At 50.3% G+C, this 16,439-nt stretch overlaps 1 protein-coding gene across 5 annotated transcripts in view; it reads left to right on the forward strand.

Annotated features, from left to right (window-relative positions):
• The window catches only part of SNX29 (sorting nexin 29), a 580,852-nt gene that overhangs the window by 334,461 nt on the left and 229,952 nt on the right, over positions 1-16,439 (forward strand). For all 5 annotated transcript variants that reach the window (XM_080678985.1, XM_080678988.1, XM_080678984.1 and 2 more), the window contains one exon: positions 2,289-2,370. In XM_080678985.1, the coding sequence (XP_080535111.1) occupies positions 2,289-2,370 (82 nt within the window). The remainder of the gene's footprint in view (positions 1-2,288; positions 2,371-16,439) is intronic.

Consider the following 16,439-nt stretch of genomic DNA (forward strand, 5'->3'; position numbering starts at 1 on the left):
TTCCTTGCCCAAAACAACCTTTCCTACCTTCAGCCTTTCCTCCCCCACTCGGCTAACTCTCAGCGTTCCCCAAAGCCCTGCCCAAACCTTGCTTCCTGAAAGAAAGGACCCCCGATGTCCACTCTCCTTAGAGCCGGTGTTCCTCGGGGCCCCACAGCATTGATAATTAAATAATGTTTGTGTAACAGTTTCAGACATAAATGCACCTAACAACAGAGCTCCAAAACATATCATGTAAAACACTGACAGAAATGAAAGGAAAATGGTTTTACCATGATAGTTGGAGACTTCAATACCCCACTCTCAGTGATGGGAAGAACTAGAGGGACTAATAAGGAAACAGGAGACTCGACTCACACTGAGGAAGGAAAGCCAACAAACGCGCGTAGACACCCACCAAGCAGCAGCATTCACCTCCAGTGCACATGGGGCATTCTCCAGGATGGACCATAGGTTAGGCCGCACAGCAAGTCTCAGTAAATCTAAAAAGAGGGAAGTCATACAAAGTATCTTTTCCGACCACAGTGGAATGATTTTTTATGGGGATTTGCTTCTCCCTCGTTAAAGTGCACACTCCATGAGGGCTGGGACTATGGCTGCTTTCTTCATTGCTTTCTCATACCTGGAATAGTATCTGGCACATAGCAGGTTCTCAATAACTACTTGTTTAATGCATGAGTGAAAAAACAAAACAATGAGCAAATGAACTAATATCTAAGAGGGAGATGGCCGTGCAAACAGTCAGTTCCAATGCAGTGCGGTAAGTGCTCTGAAAGGGAGAAACGCCGGGAGGTTGTCTGGCCTTAGCAATGCAGGGAGGCTAATGAAAACCAGAGTGTGAGCTGCACTTCTGCACACCCCCATACACCCCTCCTCCCACCTCGACAGAAATGAAAGGGGAACACTTTGGGCACAAGTACAATTTGGGGGACCTTTACAGGAAGACTATCGTTAGATATACAAACCATTTGGTGGCTTAGAATTGCAATTTGTACTTGGACCCCTGGGGAAATGATCAATATTTTGCCCAATGAACTAGGTCAGCACCTCAGAGCTCAGAAGAAATGCTGCTTAGGAGCGGACCATTTCTGTGTGGAAATAAAGTGCTCTTTATTCTAGAGGTTGTGAGACATCCTGAGTCATGGACTCTTCCATGATCAACATCTCAAATTCCCGGACGGGAGCTAGCAGATTTGTAGGAGCTCTTTGGCGAGAAGGAGGGCTCGGGGGGGGGGGGGGGGGGGGGGGGGGGGGGGGGGGGGGGGGGGAGTGTTTAGCCCTGGAGCAGCTCTAAGTGGGGGCAAGGCCGGAACCTCCCAGCCCTTCCAGGCATGCACAGTGCTGGTTGGATAGCTGTTACGATTGGTCTTGGCGTTTCAGCAACAGTTAGCTTATCAGCTCCTCATGGGCTGGATCCAGCCTGGTGGGGGTGGGGGTGGGGGTCGTGGGCTGAATGGTGAAAGGGTGGGGTGTGTATACCCAGTGACTCATAACTTGAGTTTAAAACCTTCCAGGAAGCAAAACTGTCACATGACCAAAATAACCCTTGAAAGTTCCTTAAATAGCCTATGAGGATTAGCTGAGATAATATGTATAAAAGCATGGAGCCATAAGTTGTTGGGTACTTGGTAAGTGATTTTGTATTTGACTTTAAGTCTGGTTTTATTTGAGCCATGCACAAAGTTTTTGTTACTGGGAAAGTGGGAAGAGAGTCCTTGCACCTGGCCTCCTGGTATCCTACCTCATCATTCCTTGTTTCCCCTCCCCCACAGCTGTTGCTCTCACAGCCATGGCTGCTGGTCTGAGCTCTCTCAATGGGTGTCCTCTCAAAACGGGGTCAGGGTCGAGTGAGCACAGTGAGGAGGCAGCAGGACCCCCCCCCCCCCCCCCGTGCTCCAGAGACCCTGGGGGCATTACCGCACGACCCTCTGCAGTCTCTTCAGGGGCTTCTGGTTATCCCCCTCTTCAAATGAGGAAACTGAGGCTCATATACATTATGAGTGTGATACTCAGAACTGAGGGGCAGCTCGTTCGCATTCCAGGACATAAACTGAAAATGTAAATTATATATATTTTTATATATATATTTAAACTAAGCCCTTTAAAAATAATCTTTGGGGACCAAGTAATGCAACTTAAAACTGGTCCTTTACCGTTAAGTGTTAGAGACGTTGTCATAAATTTTTTGCGCATGATGCATCTTAGAGGAAAAGATAGTCCCCTCCCCCTTTAGAGGAAAAGATAGTCCCCAAATTGAAATGACCCATTTCTATCTTTTCTTTGGTCAGATCAAACCGGGCACTGATCAACGTCTGGATCCCATCCGTGTTTCTCCGGGGCAAAGCAGCGAACGCATTCCACGTGTATCAGGTAAGCGCCTGGCTGCCAGGTAGGCAGCGCTGGGGGAGAGCTGACTCGTTTGTTGCTCTGGTCTCGGCCTCCTGGCAGTAGCGTGCTGTGCTGTGCTGTGCTGTCCTGTGCTGGGCTGTCCTGCTCTGTGCTGTCCTGCGAGGCCACAGCTGCAGACATTGCACTCAGCGGCCAGATCCCAAGGAACTGGTCCTCCGTCCACAGGAGGGGGCCAGGTGGCTTCTCACGCAGTTAGCCTCTCAGTGTGGCCGTGGGCCCTCGGCTCAGACAGCGTGAGGGAAGGGGGGGAGCGGTCAGTGGCTTCTGTGGGAACTGAGGAGGCCAGGTGTGGCTCTGGCCTCAGGAGCGCCTGTCCTGTGTCTGAAAATCTGACCCCCCGTGGTCCTCTAATGAGGCCCCTTTTCAGGCTACTCTCTGAGGGGTGACAAGATGGCTCCCAGTAGCGCTGACTCTGGCCTCAGGGTGGTCTCAGCCACGTCCCCAGCATTTCTCATGGGCCTGTCTTGTATCTCAAGCCCATTCCTTTACCTTGGGATTGGGTGATGGGCTTCTGTGATTGGCCAGGTTTGGATCATGTGACCACTGCTGGCACTGGGGCTGGGGTAGATGTTATCTGACCATGTGTCTGAGAGGGGAGATGTGGCTCCCACATGTAAACCCTGGTACTCTTTCCAAAGAAGGGGCAACAGGTGGTCAACAAACAAAAACTATAGATGTCTCCTCTCTTTCCTTGGGGTAGAGCTGGCCACCCACTGGCTCAGGTTGAGTGTCTGGGACCCTGAAACCTTTGTCTGTTTTGGAAGTAATTTTGCCTCAACAACTGGGACCTCAGTTTTCCATCTTTTCTCTGATTTTCTGATACCTCTTCCAGCCCTGCCTCCTTATCCTCTCTCTGTCTTTCTCTGTCTCCCTGGATCCCAATGTCCAGCCGTCGGTGTTCACCTGTCCTGCGACTGTTTTGTTCTCAGCTCTGACTTGTAGCTGCTTCCGGTTCTGCTGGCTTCTGATATCACAACAATGTTCACTGAGTTTTGTTTTTATTCCCCTGAGCTCTGTGAAAAGCCTTGCGTTTTGTTGCCATTTTTCTTGGTGGGGAATTGACCCATTCAAGAGTCATCTCAGATATTAAGATACTAGAGGCCCAGTGCATGAAATTTGTGCACGGGGGGGGGGGGGTCCCCTCAGTCCAGCCTGCACCCTCTCCAATACAGGACCCTTCGGGGGATGTCCGACTGCCGGTCGGTCGGACATTCCTCTCACAATCCGGGACCACTGGCTCCTAACTGTCCACCTGCCTGCCTGCCTGATTGCCCCTAACTGCTCCCCCCTGCACTGGCCTGGTCACCCCCAACTGCCCCCCCTACCAGTGTAGTCGCCCCCAACTGCCCCCCACCCCCACCGGCCTGGTCGCCCCTAACTGCCTCTCCACCGGCCTGATTGCCCCTTACTGCCCCCTCTGCTGGTGTGGTCGCCTCCACCAGCCGCCCCGCCCCCACCAGCCTGGTCGCCCCTTACTAACACCCCTGCTGGCCTGGTTGCCTCACTGTTGCCTGCTGCTCAGTCGTTTGGTCATCCCTCACTAACCCCCCTGCCAGCCTGGTCGCCCCACATAGCCTGTTCAGTCGTCTGTTTGGTTGTTTTGGATGCGACGGTCGCTTAGCCATATATATGTGTGTGTGTATATATATATATATGTATATATATACATATATATATATACATATATATATATATACACACACACACACACACACACACACACACACACATACATACATAGATTTCCTCCAAAGTCTGAGACGGTACAAAAAAAAAAAATGACATTGAACTTGAAAATAAAACTGGCTTCAATTTTGTGGCCTAAAGTAAACCTCAGCTTTCCTTTCTGTGAAATGCAAATAGTAACGCTACTTAACTTAGAATGCTCTTACCCGCATTAGGATTACATGGAGCCCAATGGACACGTAGTTTCTCTCTGGTCTGCAGACATGATTGCGTGTTTGGGCTCCAGGGAAGGTCTGGTGGTGGACATGCGGTACAGAGGTTGGAGCATGAGCAGGGCACACACGTCTCACCTAAAATCTCAGGGACCCATGATTTCACAAGGACGCTCACACCCGAGAGTCATTTTTGCTCCCCGTTTAGCTGGGCAGCACTAGCACTCAAAGTGTCAGAGAAGCTGGGTGTGCATGTTGCTCACAGCTCTGACTTAAAAAGGAGGATTAGATGGGACAGATTTCTGAGTATCTCCTCTTTCTTTCTTTTTGTATCCCAAACCCCAATAAACACACTCCCTTCAAGTTCTGCCTCCAAGTTGTGGTGATCAGAAAGCCGGGGTGTTGCCCTTAGGATGAGGAGTGAAGCGATAGCTTTTATTCTGAGCGAAATGAAAAGGTGATGTCCCTGGAGAGGTGTCCTTGACCTTTCATTTTAGATTCTTTCCCCCCAGCTCACCCCGTGGCAGGTCCCAGCTTGTGAAAGTCAGTTATGAAATGAGAGGGACACAGCAGATAATGCCGTTGCCTGGGAGATGGTTGCCACAGCGGTCTCAGTGGCGTTCCAGCCTCCCTCTCCCTGTACACTGTTATGAGAGCTTCCCAGGGTGTGGTCCAGCCAGTGCAGTGGAGGGGGGTGTGGCCCAGAGTTCATCTAGCCGCCGCCTGGCAGCTCCCTGCACCCCGGCAACTGCAGCCCTCACCGTGGGCCCTGAAACCTCTCTTGATGTTGGAACGGGGGAAGCAGCACCTCTTACATGCATTGTTTTCTCCTTTTTTCTAATGATGCTTCTACTTGGTACCACAAGAGCAAAAGCTGAGCCAAGTATGACTCCGGACCTTTTCCTACAGTGATAATAGTAAAATGTCTAAGAAGCAGCAGCTGCTGCCTCTCACTGGTCTGTGTGAGTTACATACGATAAATAGCTCACTCAGTCCTCACAACAACCCTTATCCCCATTTTGTGGATGGGAAAACAAAGGCACAGAGAAGCATCTCATCCTATAACATGTTTTTCAGTCCAAATAGCATTTTCTGACAAGCTATCAGTTTGCAGATTCTGTGAATGAGGGAGGGTACAGTCTAGCTCTTTAAGAATCCAAGAAAGAGATGGGGCAATTGCTTCATTCTGAAGGGCCAGGTCCACCCTGACCAGGATCCTGCATCCCTGAGACGGTGGGCCAAGGGCACACCTGGGGCCGAGCCAGGCACTTTCTGTAGGACGGCCCTGGGTCCCCTGCAGACACATTGCCACCGAAGCCCTGCCAATCCCAGAGCCGCCCTGGAAAGGCTCAGGGACGTTCCCTGAGAGCCTCTCGTTTGAGCGACGTCAGGAGACTTTGCCGAGAATCTGCCTTGGGAGATACACTGGTAAGTGCCAGAGGAATATGATCTGTAGGAGCAGGGACTTGGCAAGAAGTGCTGTCCCTTTGCAGGTCTGCAGGCCAGGTATTAACAAAGGTCTGCACCTCTGAATACAGGCTCCCATGCTCCTCGCTTATGATCCAGGTGGGCCGAGGTGTGTTCTGGCTCTAAAAGTAATAAATGGCAGCACTTGACCAATTTTTAGAACAAGTAAAATTGATACCCAGAACTTTCTAATTCAAGTTTTTTGTCCACAAATATTTCTTACACTTCTAGCCCCTGCTAGTACTTGGCTGCTGGCAGACACTAACTAGACCGAGAGAAAATGATTAAGCAGCCACAAATAAAATGTCAGGAACAAGACTCAATCTATTAACTGGTCTTGCTTATTTCTTTTTCGCTTCCTCTCTCTGTGCAAACACAGATGTGCTTGCAGGTTTGATTCTCCATCACTTCCATCTGATATAGTTACATCCGTGTTAATCAACTAGTTTCTGGTTTCTATCTTTGTAATTGTTTGATGTTATTCCCCGACTGCCCTGACTTCCAAACAGGTCTGCGGTCCACTGTGTTCGTGTCCTAGTGCAGTGTTTGCAAAGGCCGCTAGACCTTAAAGCAACCTGCCTGTTTTTTTCTTAAGCAAACATCACAGCCACTAAGTTGGTCTGAGCCCTTCGGTCTTTCCCTCTGAGAAGAGCCATTCACTGTGCATACAGCAGGAATGGGACCTTGGTGTGGCTTAATATCAGCCTTGACATTCAGCCACTAGAACCACTGGCTGCTTACAGTATCCCATTTGCACAGCACAAGTAATTAGGGCTCCTTTGTGAAGAGGTTGCTTTGTTTCAGCAAAGCCTTTTCCTTCTAGAACGAGTCCCCTTTGCTGGAGAGCCCCGGCTTGGCTGGAGGAGAGGTGGTGCCCCAGGAAGACCCACTGCGTGTGGGAGGTCTCCCTCCCTCAGTAGGGAATCCTGGAGCCTGAGCCACTCCCTCCCTGGTGTGTGTTCTGGCGCAGGGTATTCACATGTGTGATGCAGGGAATGCCCATTGTTCTATTAATCATAGACCACAGGGTCCAGGTGGGCTGAGGGCGGTTTGGGACTTGGGTGATGTTTTTGCTCTTTGCACTTTGGGTTTCTCGGCTCTTCCTTTTCATCTTCTCTTCTAAGGTGGCTTACACCTCAGGCCCTCAAGTTTTCGTTTACCTGCAGCTCTATCTTTATGCTTTCTTGGTGTGTAGCTCTGCGGAGAGGGAGGAATTCATTCAGTAGAGGAGGAGGAAAGGGCTTAGTCAGGTGCAGAATGGGGGCCCTGCTGCAGTGAGCATGCCTGTAAGGAGCTATGCCCTAGGGTCCCTGCCAGATTTGGGGGGGGACAGGGACCACTTCTGAAGCCGAAGTGATTCTCTCGTACTTGTGTCTGGTCCTTCCCACCATACCCATTGTGTGCAAGGCAGGCGGGATAGCAGCTGTGGGTGGATTTTGGGGTTTCGGTCCAGCCAGTCTTGGCTTAAGGCTGCACAATAAGCAAAACACAGGGGCTGTTGCCTCTGTTCTTGCTCCCTTCTTCCTCCAGGCTGTTCCACCCCACACACTCAAGCACCCCAGCACTTCTGAGGATGACAGCCGCTCTTGGGGTGTTCGAGGCTTCCGGGAAAGCCTGATAGAGGCAAAAGGCCAAAACCAAGCTAAGAGAAGTACGTTTTCCTCCCCTTGGACGTATACGTCACTATTATTTTCTGTTACTCTTTTTCCTGATTTTCCAAACAGGGAACTTTTTTTTCTATCACAGTATAATGCCTTTATCCATGCAGAGTCGAGAGCCCTGGCTGCAGGCCTGCCCACCTCTGGGTACATTGGCCAAACCACTTCCCCCGTGACCTGTCTCCTCCAGTCTGATAAGATGGTCTCCGAGGCTCCCCGGGCCCAAGATCCCTGCTCCAGGCCTGCTGCCCCACCCTCAGCCCCTCCTGTGATGGGGAACTTGGGGGAGGAAGGGACAGTGGCGCCTCTGAGGCAGAAGGAGGGGTTGGTTCTACTCCGCAGTGCAGTAGAGAGAGCCTCATCCCCCCTTCCCTCTGAGTTATGGGCGGGCAGCAGGCGTTAAGGGGCACCAATGCTGGACGGGCCTCGGGCCTGGCACCACGACCCTGTCCTTCTTAGTGAGCTGCGGCTGTGACAACTGCCTCCTGGCAGTTGCCTTCCTCACATACTGTTTTTAAGGGTGGTGTCAAGTGAGGCAGGAGTGGGTGATGACATGGGAAGGTAAGAGGGGTGTTTGGGAGTCACTCAGTGCAGTACATGAAGCTCGGCTCAGAGCCCACGTCAGCGTGGTCGCTGTGGCCCACCCTCGCCTCCACCACTGGAGCAGCAGAGGCCTGAGGAGGACTAGCTTGGTGGAGATGGTCACCTGTTCCCCGTTGGAGGCAGCTGACCCTTTCCTGTCACCTTGTCTGCCTGGAGATTTCTGGGGAAAGTACAAGTCCCAACAAAGACATCTCTGCCTGGCTGTTGTTTTTCAAAAGCCTGAAGTTTTTGTTTTTTAAAGAGAGACTTCTTTGTGTTTTTGTTGGCCTGAGGAGACAGGTGGGGGCGGGGGAAAGGGACTGAAGCGCCAGGTGGCAGGGCACCAGGTGGCAGGGCACCAGGACGGAGACCTCCGGGAGGCTGGGCCCCAGGCTGGGCAGAGCTTTAGCCTGCCTTGGGTGGTGTGGGGCAGAGAACCAAGCAGGACCCGCAGACTGGCAGCAAGCATGCCAGCGTCTGCAGGTCGGAGGCCCACTCTGGGTTTTCTAGGCACCATGCACTGTCCTGTAGGCTGGGGACGGGGGTGGGACCCTGTGATGGCCGAGACGGCCTTCCCCACCAACTCGGCAGGACCATCTTGGAGTCCTGATTGGAATGCAATCAACAGATACTTCTGGAAGCCTTGGCTTTCACACCTGCCTCGAGCACCCCGTGACATGTTTCAATGAGCCTTGTAGTTACACAGGAAGTCAGGCAGCACTTCTTCCCCGTCACCTGCATAAAATATAAAAATAAAAATAAAAATCAAGATGATCTAGTTCAGCCATGAAGGTCTCCTCGCAGGAGGGTTGCTGTGCGGGAGTCCTCAAACTTTTTAAACAGGGGCCCAGTTCACTGTCCCTCAGACTGTTGGAGGGCCGGACTATAGTTAAAAAAAAAAACTATGAACAAATTCCTATGCGCACTGCGGGCCCGGGATGAGTCGCCTGCTAAGCAGGACAGGCAGCGGCACCCAGCAGGCCGGATAAATGTCCTCGGCGGGCCGCATGTGCCCCGCGGGCCATAGTTTGAGGACGCCTGCTGTAGGGTCTCAGGATGCTGCACAATTGGAGTCCCAGTGTCTGCATCCATCAGACCTTCCCTTTGCCATGACAGGCCCACCTGTCGTCATCTGCAGCAGGAAGGATGCGGTGCTCAGCCTCCCAGGACATTATCTTGCTCCGTCAGAGGATGAAATAGGCTGGGGCCGGGGACCTGGTCAGGACTGACAGGTAGATGGATTTTTCTCCCCATCCAGTCCCCATGGAGAAAAGATGGCACATTCTGTAAAGTACCACGTGGGCCCTCATGCTGCCCAACCTAGGCCGGAAACGCCCAGTTTTTCTTTCCTTTACTACATCCTGAGTGGTTGGATTGTTATATGGGGTAGTGAAAGCGAAGGCCATGTACCTCACATCGCCCCTGGGGAGGAGCTCTGGCCAGAAGCCAGGACAGGACAGGAAACTCCCGGGAAGCTTGTCTGGGAGCCTTGGTGACGGAGTGAGTATCTCTGCGTTTCTAAACGTTTCCCCCTAGTCCACGTAGTTCAGAGGCCAGCAGAGGAAAGCCCAGGAGCGTGGGGTCCCAGCCCAGTCATTTATTCATTCATCGAACACTTGCTGAGCCTGGGTGGGTGCTCAGATCAGCAGTGGCACGGGCCCTCCCTCGGGGAGAGTGCCAGCCCAGTGGCCACCTTGAGTGCTGGAGCCTCCTGTTCCCCGTTAGACAGCCCTGGGCACTGCTTTCTGCACCACGATCCAATCGCATCTCGTTTTAGGTGGCTGCCTTCCTTCAGCTGGTCTGCAGTACAAGTGCTCTGGGTTCACGAGTTGAGCCAGACCGTGCCCGGCAGCACACCTCTCACATTCAGAGTCCAGAGGGCCCCTTACTTGCTTCCTTCGCGCTGTCTGGCTGTGTCTGAGGGCCAGCAGGTGGCGCCCTCCCTCTGGGACCTTGGACAGGAAGATGGACTGGGAGAGCAGAGTGGGGGTAGGGCCTTCTCATTTTCTTCTTCTTTGCTCTACAGTTCTTCTTTACTCATCGTTCTCCCCCTCCTTTTCTAGTCTTTTTCCTCTCTCTCATTCTCCTTTCCTCTTCCTTCTTTCCTCCTCCACCTCCCTCTTACCTCTCCTAACCCTCCCCTCTCTCCCTCTCTCTGTTTTGTGTCTCCTTTCTCTTTCTCCCCCTCACTTCTTGCCCTCCCACCCTTCTTCCTCCCCTTTCCTTCTCTCTTCTGCACATTCTCCATCCTCACCTCAGAGAGGAAGCGGGGAACCCTCATTATCTGCCCATTTGTCTCGTGCCTGGAAGGAAATGTTCTGTGGGCCGTAGGGGGCGACTGTTTTCTGCCTTCACTCATCAGATGGCTCTTGGATTCGTCTTTCCCTTGTTGGACTGCAGGCTTTCTTTGAACTTTTGGGAAGTGGAGGTGGAGGGATTAGGTAAAGTGTGGGGGCAAATTTTTCTCCCGGAGCCCGAATTGGCATGCTGATTGGCAGCCCAGGCTACCTGCCCTTGGGGGTCTCTTGACAGCAGAGGACCCAGCATGCTAGAAGGGGGTCCCTGGCATCGTTACCTGGTCACTCCTAATGATATTTGCCTGCAGCTTTTTAATGACCAGTTAACGTTCTCATGCAGACTTGAAACAGGTGTTAATTGGTCGGTGATGTTTTTGTTCTTAAAATGGGAGGGACTTTATTGCTTTTCATCATATCTCTAAAGCAGCGGTCGCCAACCTTTCGGACCTCACGGACCATTAGTGGTCCGCGGGCCACCGGTTGGCAACCGCTGCTCTACAGCCATATGCCATTGCCCCCTAAATTCACCTGATCAGCAAAGAAAACAGATCTCCACTCATAACACAAATTGGATGTAGAATATTTTTATTGACCATCATTCTTTTATCAAAAAATTGTTTTCCAAGTAGAGTGGGTAGGAAGAGAAAGGGGGCCTGTTTTGTCGGGTTGTAGTCTTGGAGTTTTCTGGCATGGCTTGGTCATCTGCACTGGTTTCTGGGGTTTTCTCTGGGTGTCTGGGGATTTCTCCATACACTGGATAATGATTTTAGTTCTGAAACTTTGGGGTCCCCTGCTCAACCAGTTCAGATGTCCCTTCTCCAGGACACTTGCCTTCCATCACCAGGAGCAGCCCTTGTAAACTGCCCAGACTTGTCCCATGTCTCTTACAGGACCCAGGACAGGGGGTGGGGTGGACGGGGGATGAGAGTGGGGTGGGGATGCTGCTTGACATCCTCTGCCTCACAGACAGCTCCAGCAGCATTCTGGCCCAGTGTACCAGCAGTCCTGCAGGCAGGAAGCCCTGCTCAGTCGTGAGTGACGAAGCGATGCTCTGCTTACTGTCCTTGTGCTTTTCCCCGGGGGCAGGTTTGCTCAGGGAGCTGTGTCTTGGTCAAAGGGCTGGTGTAGCAGTTGAATCTGCGCAGTCCTGGATACATGGACAGGCAGGACCCTCTGGGTACAGCATCTCTGGCAGGACCCAGCCTGCTTCTGTGATGTGATCCCCGTTCACATCCAGACCAGGGTTCCTCTCACAGGGGCAGTGTGGGGACTAGCTGACCACTGATTCTGACCGAGATACTAATTCTGACCTACACCTGTTTTATTGTTACACATCTCTGCACCAGGCTTATGCATTGCTGCACCCTCTTGGGTGAAGGAGAAAGAAACCTGGGTCAAACTGGCATAAGAAAAAAGGACCCTCATTGGTTGCCTAATGGAAACTCAGTGGCATGAGGACCGTCCCCCAGCTTTGGAGAGAGCTGCTTGGCGCTCTGGGATGGCTGTGTTCACAGCCAGGCTGCAGGCAGGACGGTGCAGGCAGCTCCAGCGGATATCCCCTCCGCTCAGCTACCTCGTGGAAAAGGCCTCTGTTTCTCCCAGTGTGGACAGCAGTCCTGGAGTGGATTCTCATGGCCTTTCTCTCGCATGGGCCATGCCCTTGTCTACTAATCACTGTGTCCGGACGAGCGCTGTGCTTGCAGGTCATATACCTACTCCCCAAGCAGAGGTCAGCGGGAGAGGAAAGTGAGGATGAGCTCACCAGCAAAAGGGGGACTGGTGTCAGGCGGGCCCAAGCAGCACGTGTCCACTGAAGCCCCCAGGCACGTACAGCCCCGGCTTGGCTCGGGAGCCGCTTGGTGACAGTTACGTATCTCTGCACCAGGGTTTCTCGGCTGCAGCACAGTTGGCATTTGGGGCTGGACAATTCTTTGTGGTGGGGCTCACATTTGCACTGTAGGATGTTGAGCAGCATCCCTGGCTTCTACCCAGTCACTCCCACACGCTCTCCTTAGTGGTGATGACCCAGTGTGCCTCAAACATTGTCAAATGTCCCCTCAGGGCACAGTCGCTCCAGGTTGAGAACTGCTGCTTTACATGGGAACCCTGAATGCTGGTGCGGTTTTATTTTGTTCTCTTGGACACAAATGGGATCATAGAATACATGCCTTCCTCCTCAGTACATTGACCTCGCCTCCTTACTTTCTTGAGTTTCTACAGAGGGGTTACTTCCTGGTATGAGAGAAGCATCATGTATGCAGCTATTCTGATGATGGACGCTTAGATTGCTTTATTTCTGACCACTGCAAACCGAGAGCTGCCAGGGTTGTCCTTGTAGAGACCTCTTTGCACACGTTGCAGGCATTTTTTAAGATAATTAGAAGGGGGCTTGCTGAGGGGAGGAGTATCTGCGTTTCTTATTTTAATAGGCCCATCCACATTGCTCTCCCAAATTGCCAATACTGGCTATTACCAATCTTTTAAATGTTATCAATATGAAAGAGGAAAAAAATATTTCATTGGTGTTTGAATTTGAATTTTCCTGATTATTTGTGAGGTTGAGCAAACATCTGTACTTTAATTTGTCATTAGTGTTTTTTTATTTGGCGAATTGCCTACTTGTGTCCTTGTCCCATTGTTCTACGTATTGTTCATTATTTTCTCGTCAATTACTGTCCTTTCTTGTCAATTACTCTGTTTTGGTCTCCTGCTTGTCATTATTTTTACTTATTGAGTGTTCTTTTGTTTCCTGGTCTCCAAATCTTGGGGAGCAAGGAGTTTTGTGACTGACCTGCTTAAGTACTGTGTCTTATTTCATTTCATTACTGCAGTAGACCTGAGCTTTTGTAGACATTCTTTCCATTTTAGAGGTGGAGAAAGAAATGCTCAGAATGGTCAGTAAATACCTTGTCCAAGGTCATACAGCTCAAAGGCGTCAGAGCCAGAGTCACTGCTGGTCTCCCTACCCTGAGTGCAGGATTTTTCGCTGGTCTCCCAGGGCCTCCAGAGGACAGAATGGAGACCAGCAGGTGGAAGTTAGAAAGCATGTTTTGGCTCATCTGTCTGTCTCATATCCAGTCATCCTGCAGTGGGCTAGGTGGGATGTAGTTGCGAGGATAGACACATTCTCGGTTATTGACTACTTGATTTAAGAAAAGTTGAGTGTGGAGAGCTGTTCAAAGGCAGGTGGTCTTACCAAGTACTGATCTTGACCCTCAGCCACATATGACCTGAGCTGTGGTCTGGCGCTCTGAGCTGGTGCTGCCGAGCGGAGGTTCCTCTTCTGAACAAGGTGCTGCTGCTCACCCGATGCTCACCCTCAGGCTGTGGGAGGCAGCAGGTAGAAACAGTTTGCAAGCAATTAGGCAGCTGTTCAAATGTCAGCTATTGTGATTTATGTTTATGTGATGAATGTTTTCCCAAGGCCTGTGGCATGGGAATAATAATTACTTCATTTCTGTGTATAAAAACAACGGCCCTGTACATGGGTGGGTAAGTGCCTCTCCTCGCTGGGTGAGCTCCATTACGATCTTCAGAACCTGTGTGGTGCTGGCCCGAGAGGGCTCTCGTCTGAACAGGGGTGTACACCGCTAGTGCTTTTGTGGGGGTTTTGTCCCCGTTTCTGGCTTTGAGGACTCATAATAAGGTAGAATGGGTGGGACTGTTGCATTAAGCTTTGGGAACTTTTTACCACCCCTTCCAGATACAGCATTTTGAGTCCAACCTTTAAAGGTTCTCTCCTTGTGCTGCCAGCAGACTCATCCGAGACTGTGAATTCCAGCTCCGTGCCAGACTTCCCAGCAATCGACTCTGTCAGACTCTCTGGCTGTGTGAGCTGAGGAAGCTGCTCCGGCTGGCGCTGTGCAGAGGCTGCTTTGCAGGGGCCAGTAGAGAGGAGAATGTGAAAGATGTGTGGTTGCTCTCAGGTCCAGGAAGTCTAGGGAAGCCGGTGTTCTGACTGCCACACAGGACAGTGGAGCTGGGCAGGAGGCACCTCGCTTCTGGACTTGCGCTGCTGCTGGTCAGCTGTGGCCCAGACAGCAGGAGGCAGGTTGGAGGCAGAGAGCCAGGGAAGACTTGGAGGGAATCAGGGTTTGAACGACTCAGTTAACAGATGATGAGGAAAGGAAAACAAGCTGCATTTTGCAGCATGTGATTTAGAAGAAGCTACAGGCTGGGCTATGGAAGTAACTGAGTCATGTTACCCAGTCTGCCCCTCCCCTGCTCATTTTCACATGAATCTATTTATGAAAAAAGGACGTGGGAAACATGCATAAGGCCACGGTGAAGAGTAAGCACTGATATTTATTGAGCCTTTCTTTTTTTTTCTTTTTTTCTTGTCTTTCTCTGACTTATTTCTTTTTTTTTTTATTGTTTGAAGTATTACAAATAGTAGTACATATGTCTCCTTTTTTTTTTCCCCATTGACCTTCCCCCCGGCCTCCCCTCCCCCCTAGTACATGCCTTTACCTGCCCGCTCCCCCCCCCCCCCCCCGCCGTGTCTTGTATCCATTGGATATGCTTATATGCATGCGTACAAGTCTTTCTGTTGATCTCTTACAGCGCACCCCCCCACAACCTCCCCTGCCTTCCCGCTGTAGTTTGACAGTCTGTTCAATGCTTCTTTGCCTCTGTATCTATTTTTTCCCCATTTCTTTCCTTTAAAAAATTTTGCCTCTGCAGACTAGAAATAAACATATAATAACAAAAAATGTTTGAGTCCCAATTTCAATGTCCAACAGTTCTGAGTCCCCGTTTCAGTGTCAAACAGTTCCATATGTGTACATGTCAGCAATGATATCTGGATGGTGGGCACATGGTGGCAATGCAGGTCCGACCCTCTCTGGTTTGGTCCTAGGCAACCTGCTGTGACGCACAGCTGCTGACTGCTAGCGTGGCAAGGCGTCGTCAGCGTCTCCCATCTCTGGACTGTTTCTCCTCTTGTCTTTGTGGTTGGAGCAGACCTGTCAATTCCTCTCTGTTGCAGGAATCCACATGGTCTTGGAGTTGTTTTCTGAAAATATACAAACATATTCTCGACCAAAAGTTAATAAAGGAATCTTTTCTATATAATTGATTTGGGATCCTTTTTATTTTTGCCCAAACGATTTTCCTTTGTCTTATTTAGACACCATGTGTGTTTTTCATGGGTGTCTTGCTGTTAGCATTACAAATGAAAATTAATTTTGTAAAGTAAAAATTTTCTAGATGTAATTTACTTATAGGATATTTTTTCTGACATGATATTACCCTACTATCCCCCCTTTTTTTGATTAATGGAGGCTTTCATATACATAATTATGATTCCTTGCTACCACCCTGTGAGGGGAAGTATTTTTATCTCTATTTACAGATGAGTAAACTGAGATCAGAGAGGTGTAATAACCTGTCCAACGTAACACAGCTAGTGAGTAGCAGGGCTAAGCTACAAACCTAGGTCTAGATGATCTTCTAGTTCTATAATCTTTAAGAGAACAATGTGCCTTGTTTGTACCCGAGTTTCCCTAAGAAGGAAAGAAGAGAGAATGTGAAATAAATATAAGGATGTTGGATGGTTGGTTAGGAGGAGGATGGTAATAGTTGATGATATAATGATGGTGATGGTGATGATGGCTGTGGTTGACAGTTGATGGTGATGCTTAAGGATGAGAATGATGGATGAGGATGGGTAGATGATGATGATGACGGTGATAATAGGTGATGATGGTTGATGATGACAAGGATGATGGATGGAGATGGTGGATGGTTTTATCCCCTTAACCTCTCACAATGCTCTGATGGAAGAGTTCTAGTTATAGTTGTAGGAATAAGAGGAGGCTCATGTTTTCCTTGACTATCCCATCTGTTTTAAGGAAAAACAGATTTAAAAAGATCTAGGATTCCTTTCACCATTGAGAGAAAATTTTCTACACATCACAGTGGGTTTTTAGGTATTCGTGATTAAGGGCTTAGCAGGCCCTGGGAACTGAAAGGCCTGATTAGACCCCAAACCTCCTTTGGGACCTCAGTTTGTACTCTCTCCCTGACCTGATTTTGGCTTGGACTTGTTAAAGCACAAAGTGGGCTGCTTTGAATATCTACCCCCTTGTCTTTTAGGAGTAGCACCCATCACTTTGGACTTCTAGGTC

The sequence above is a fragment of the Plecotus auritus genome (assembly GCF_963455305.1).
Source record: "Plecotus auritus genome assembly, chromosome: 7".
NCBI lineage: Eukaryota > Metazoa > Chordata > Mammalia > Chiroptera > Vespertilionidae > Plecotus > Plecotus auritus.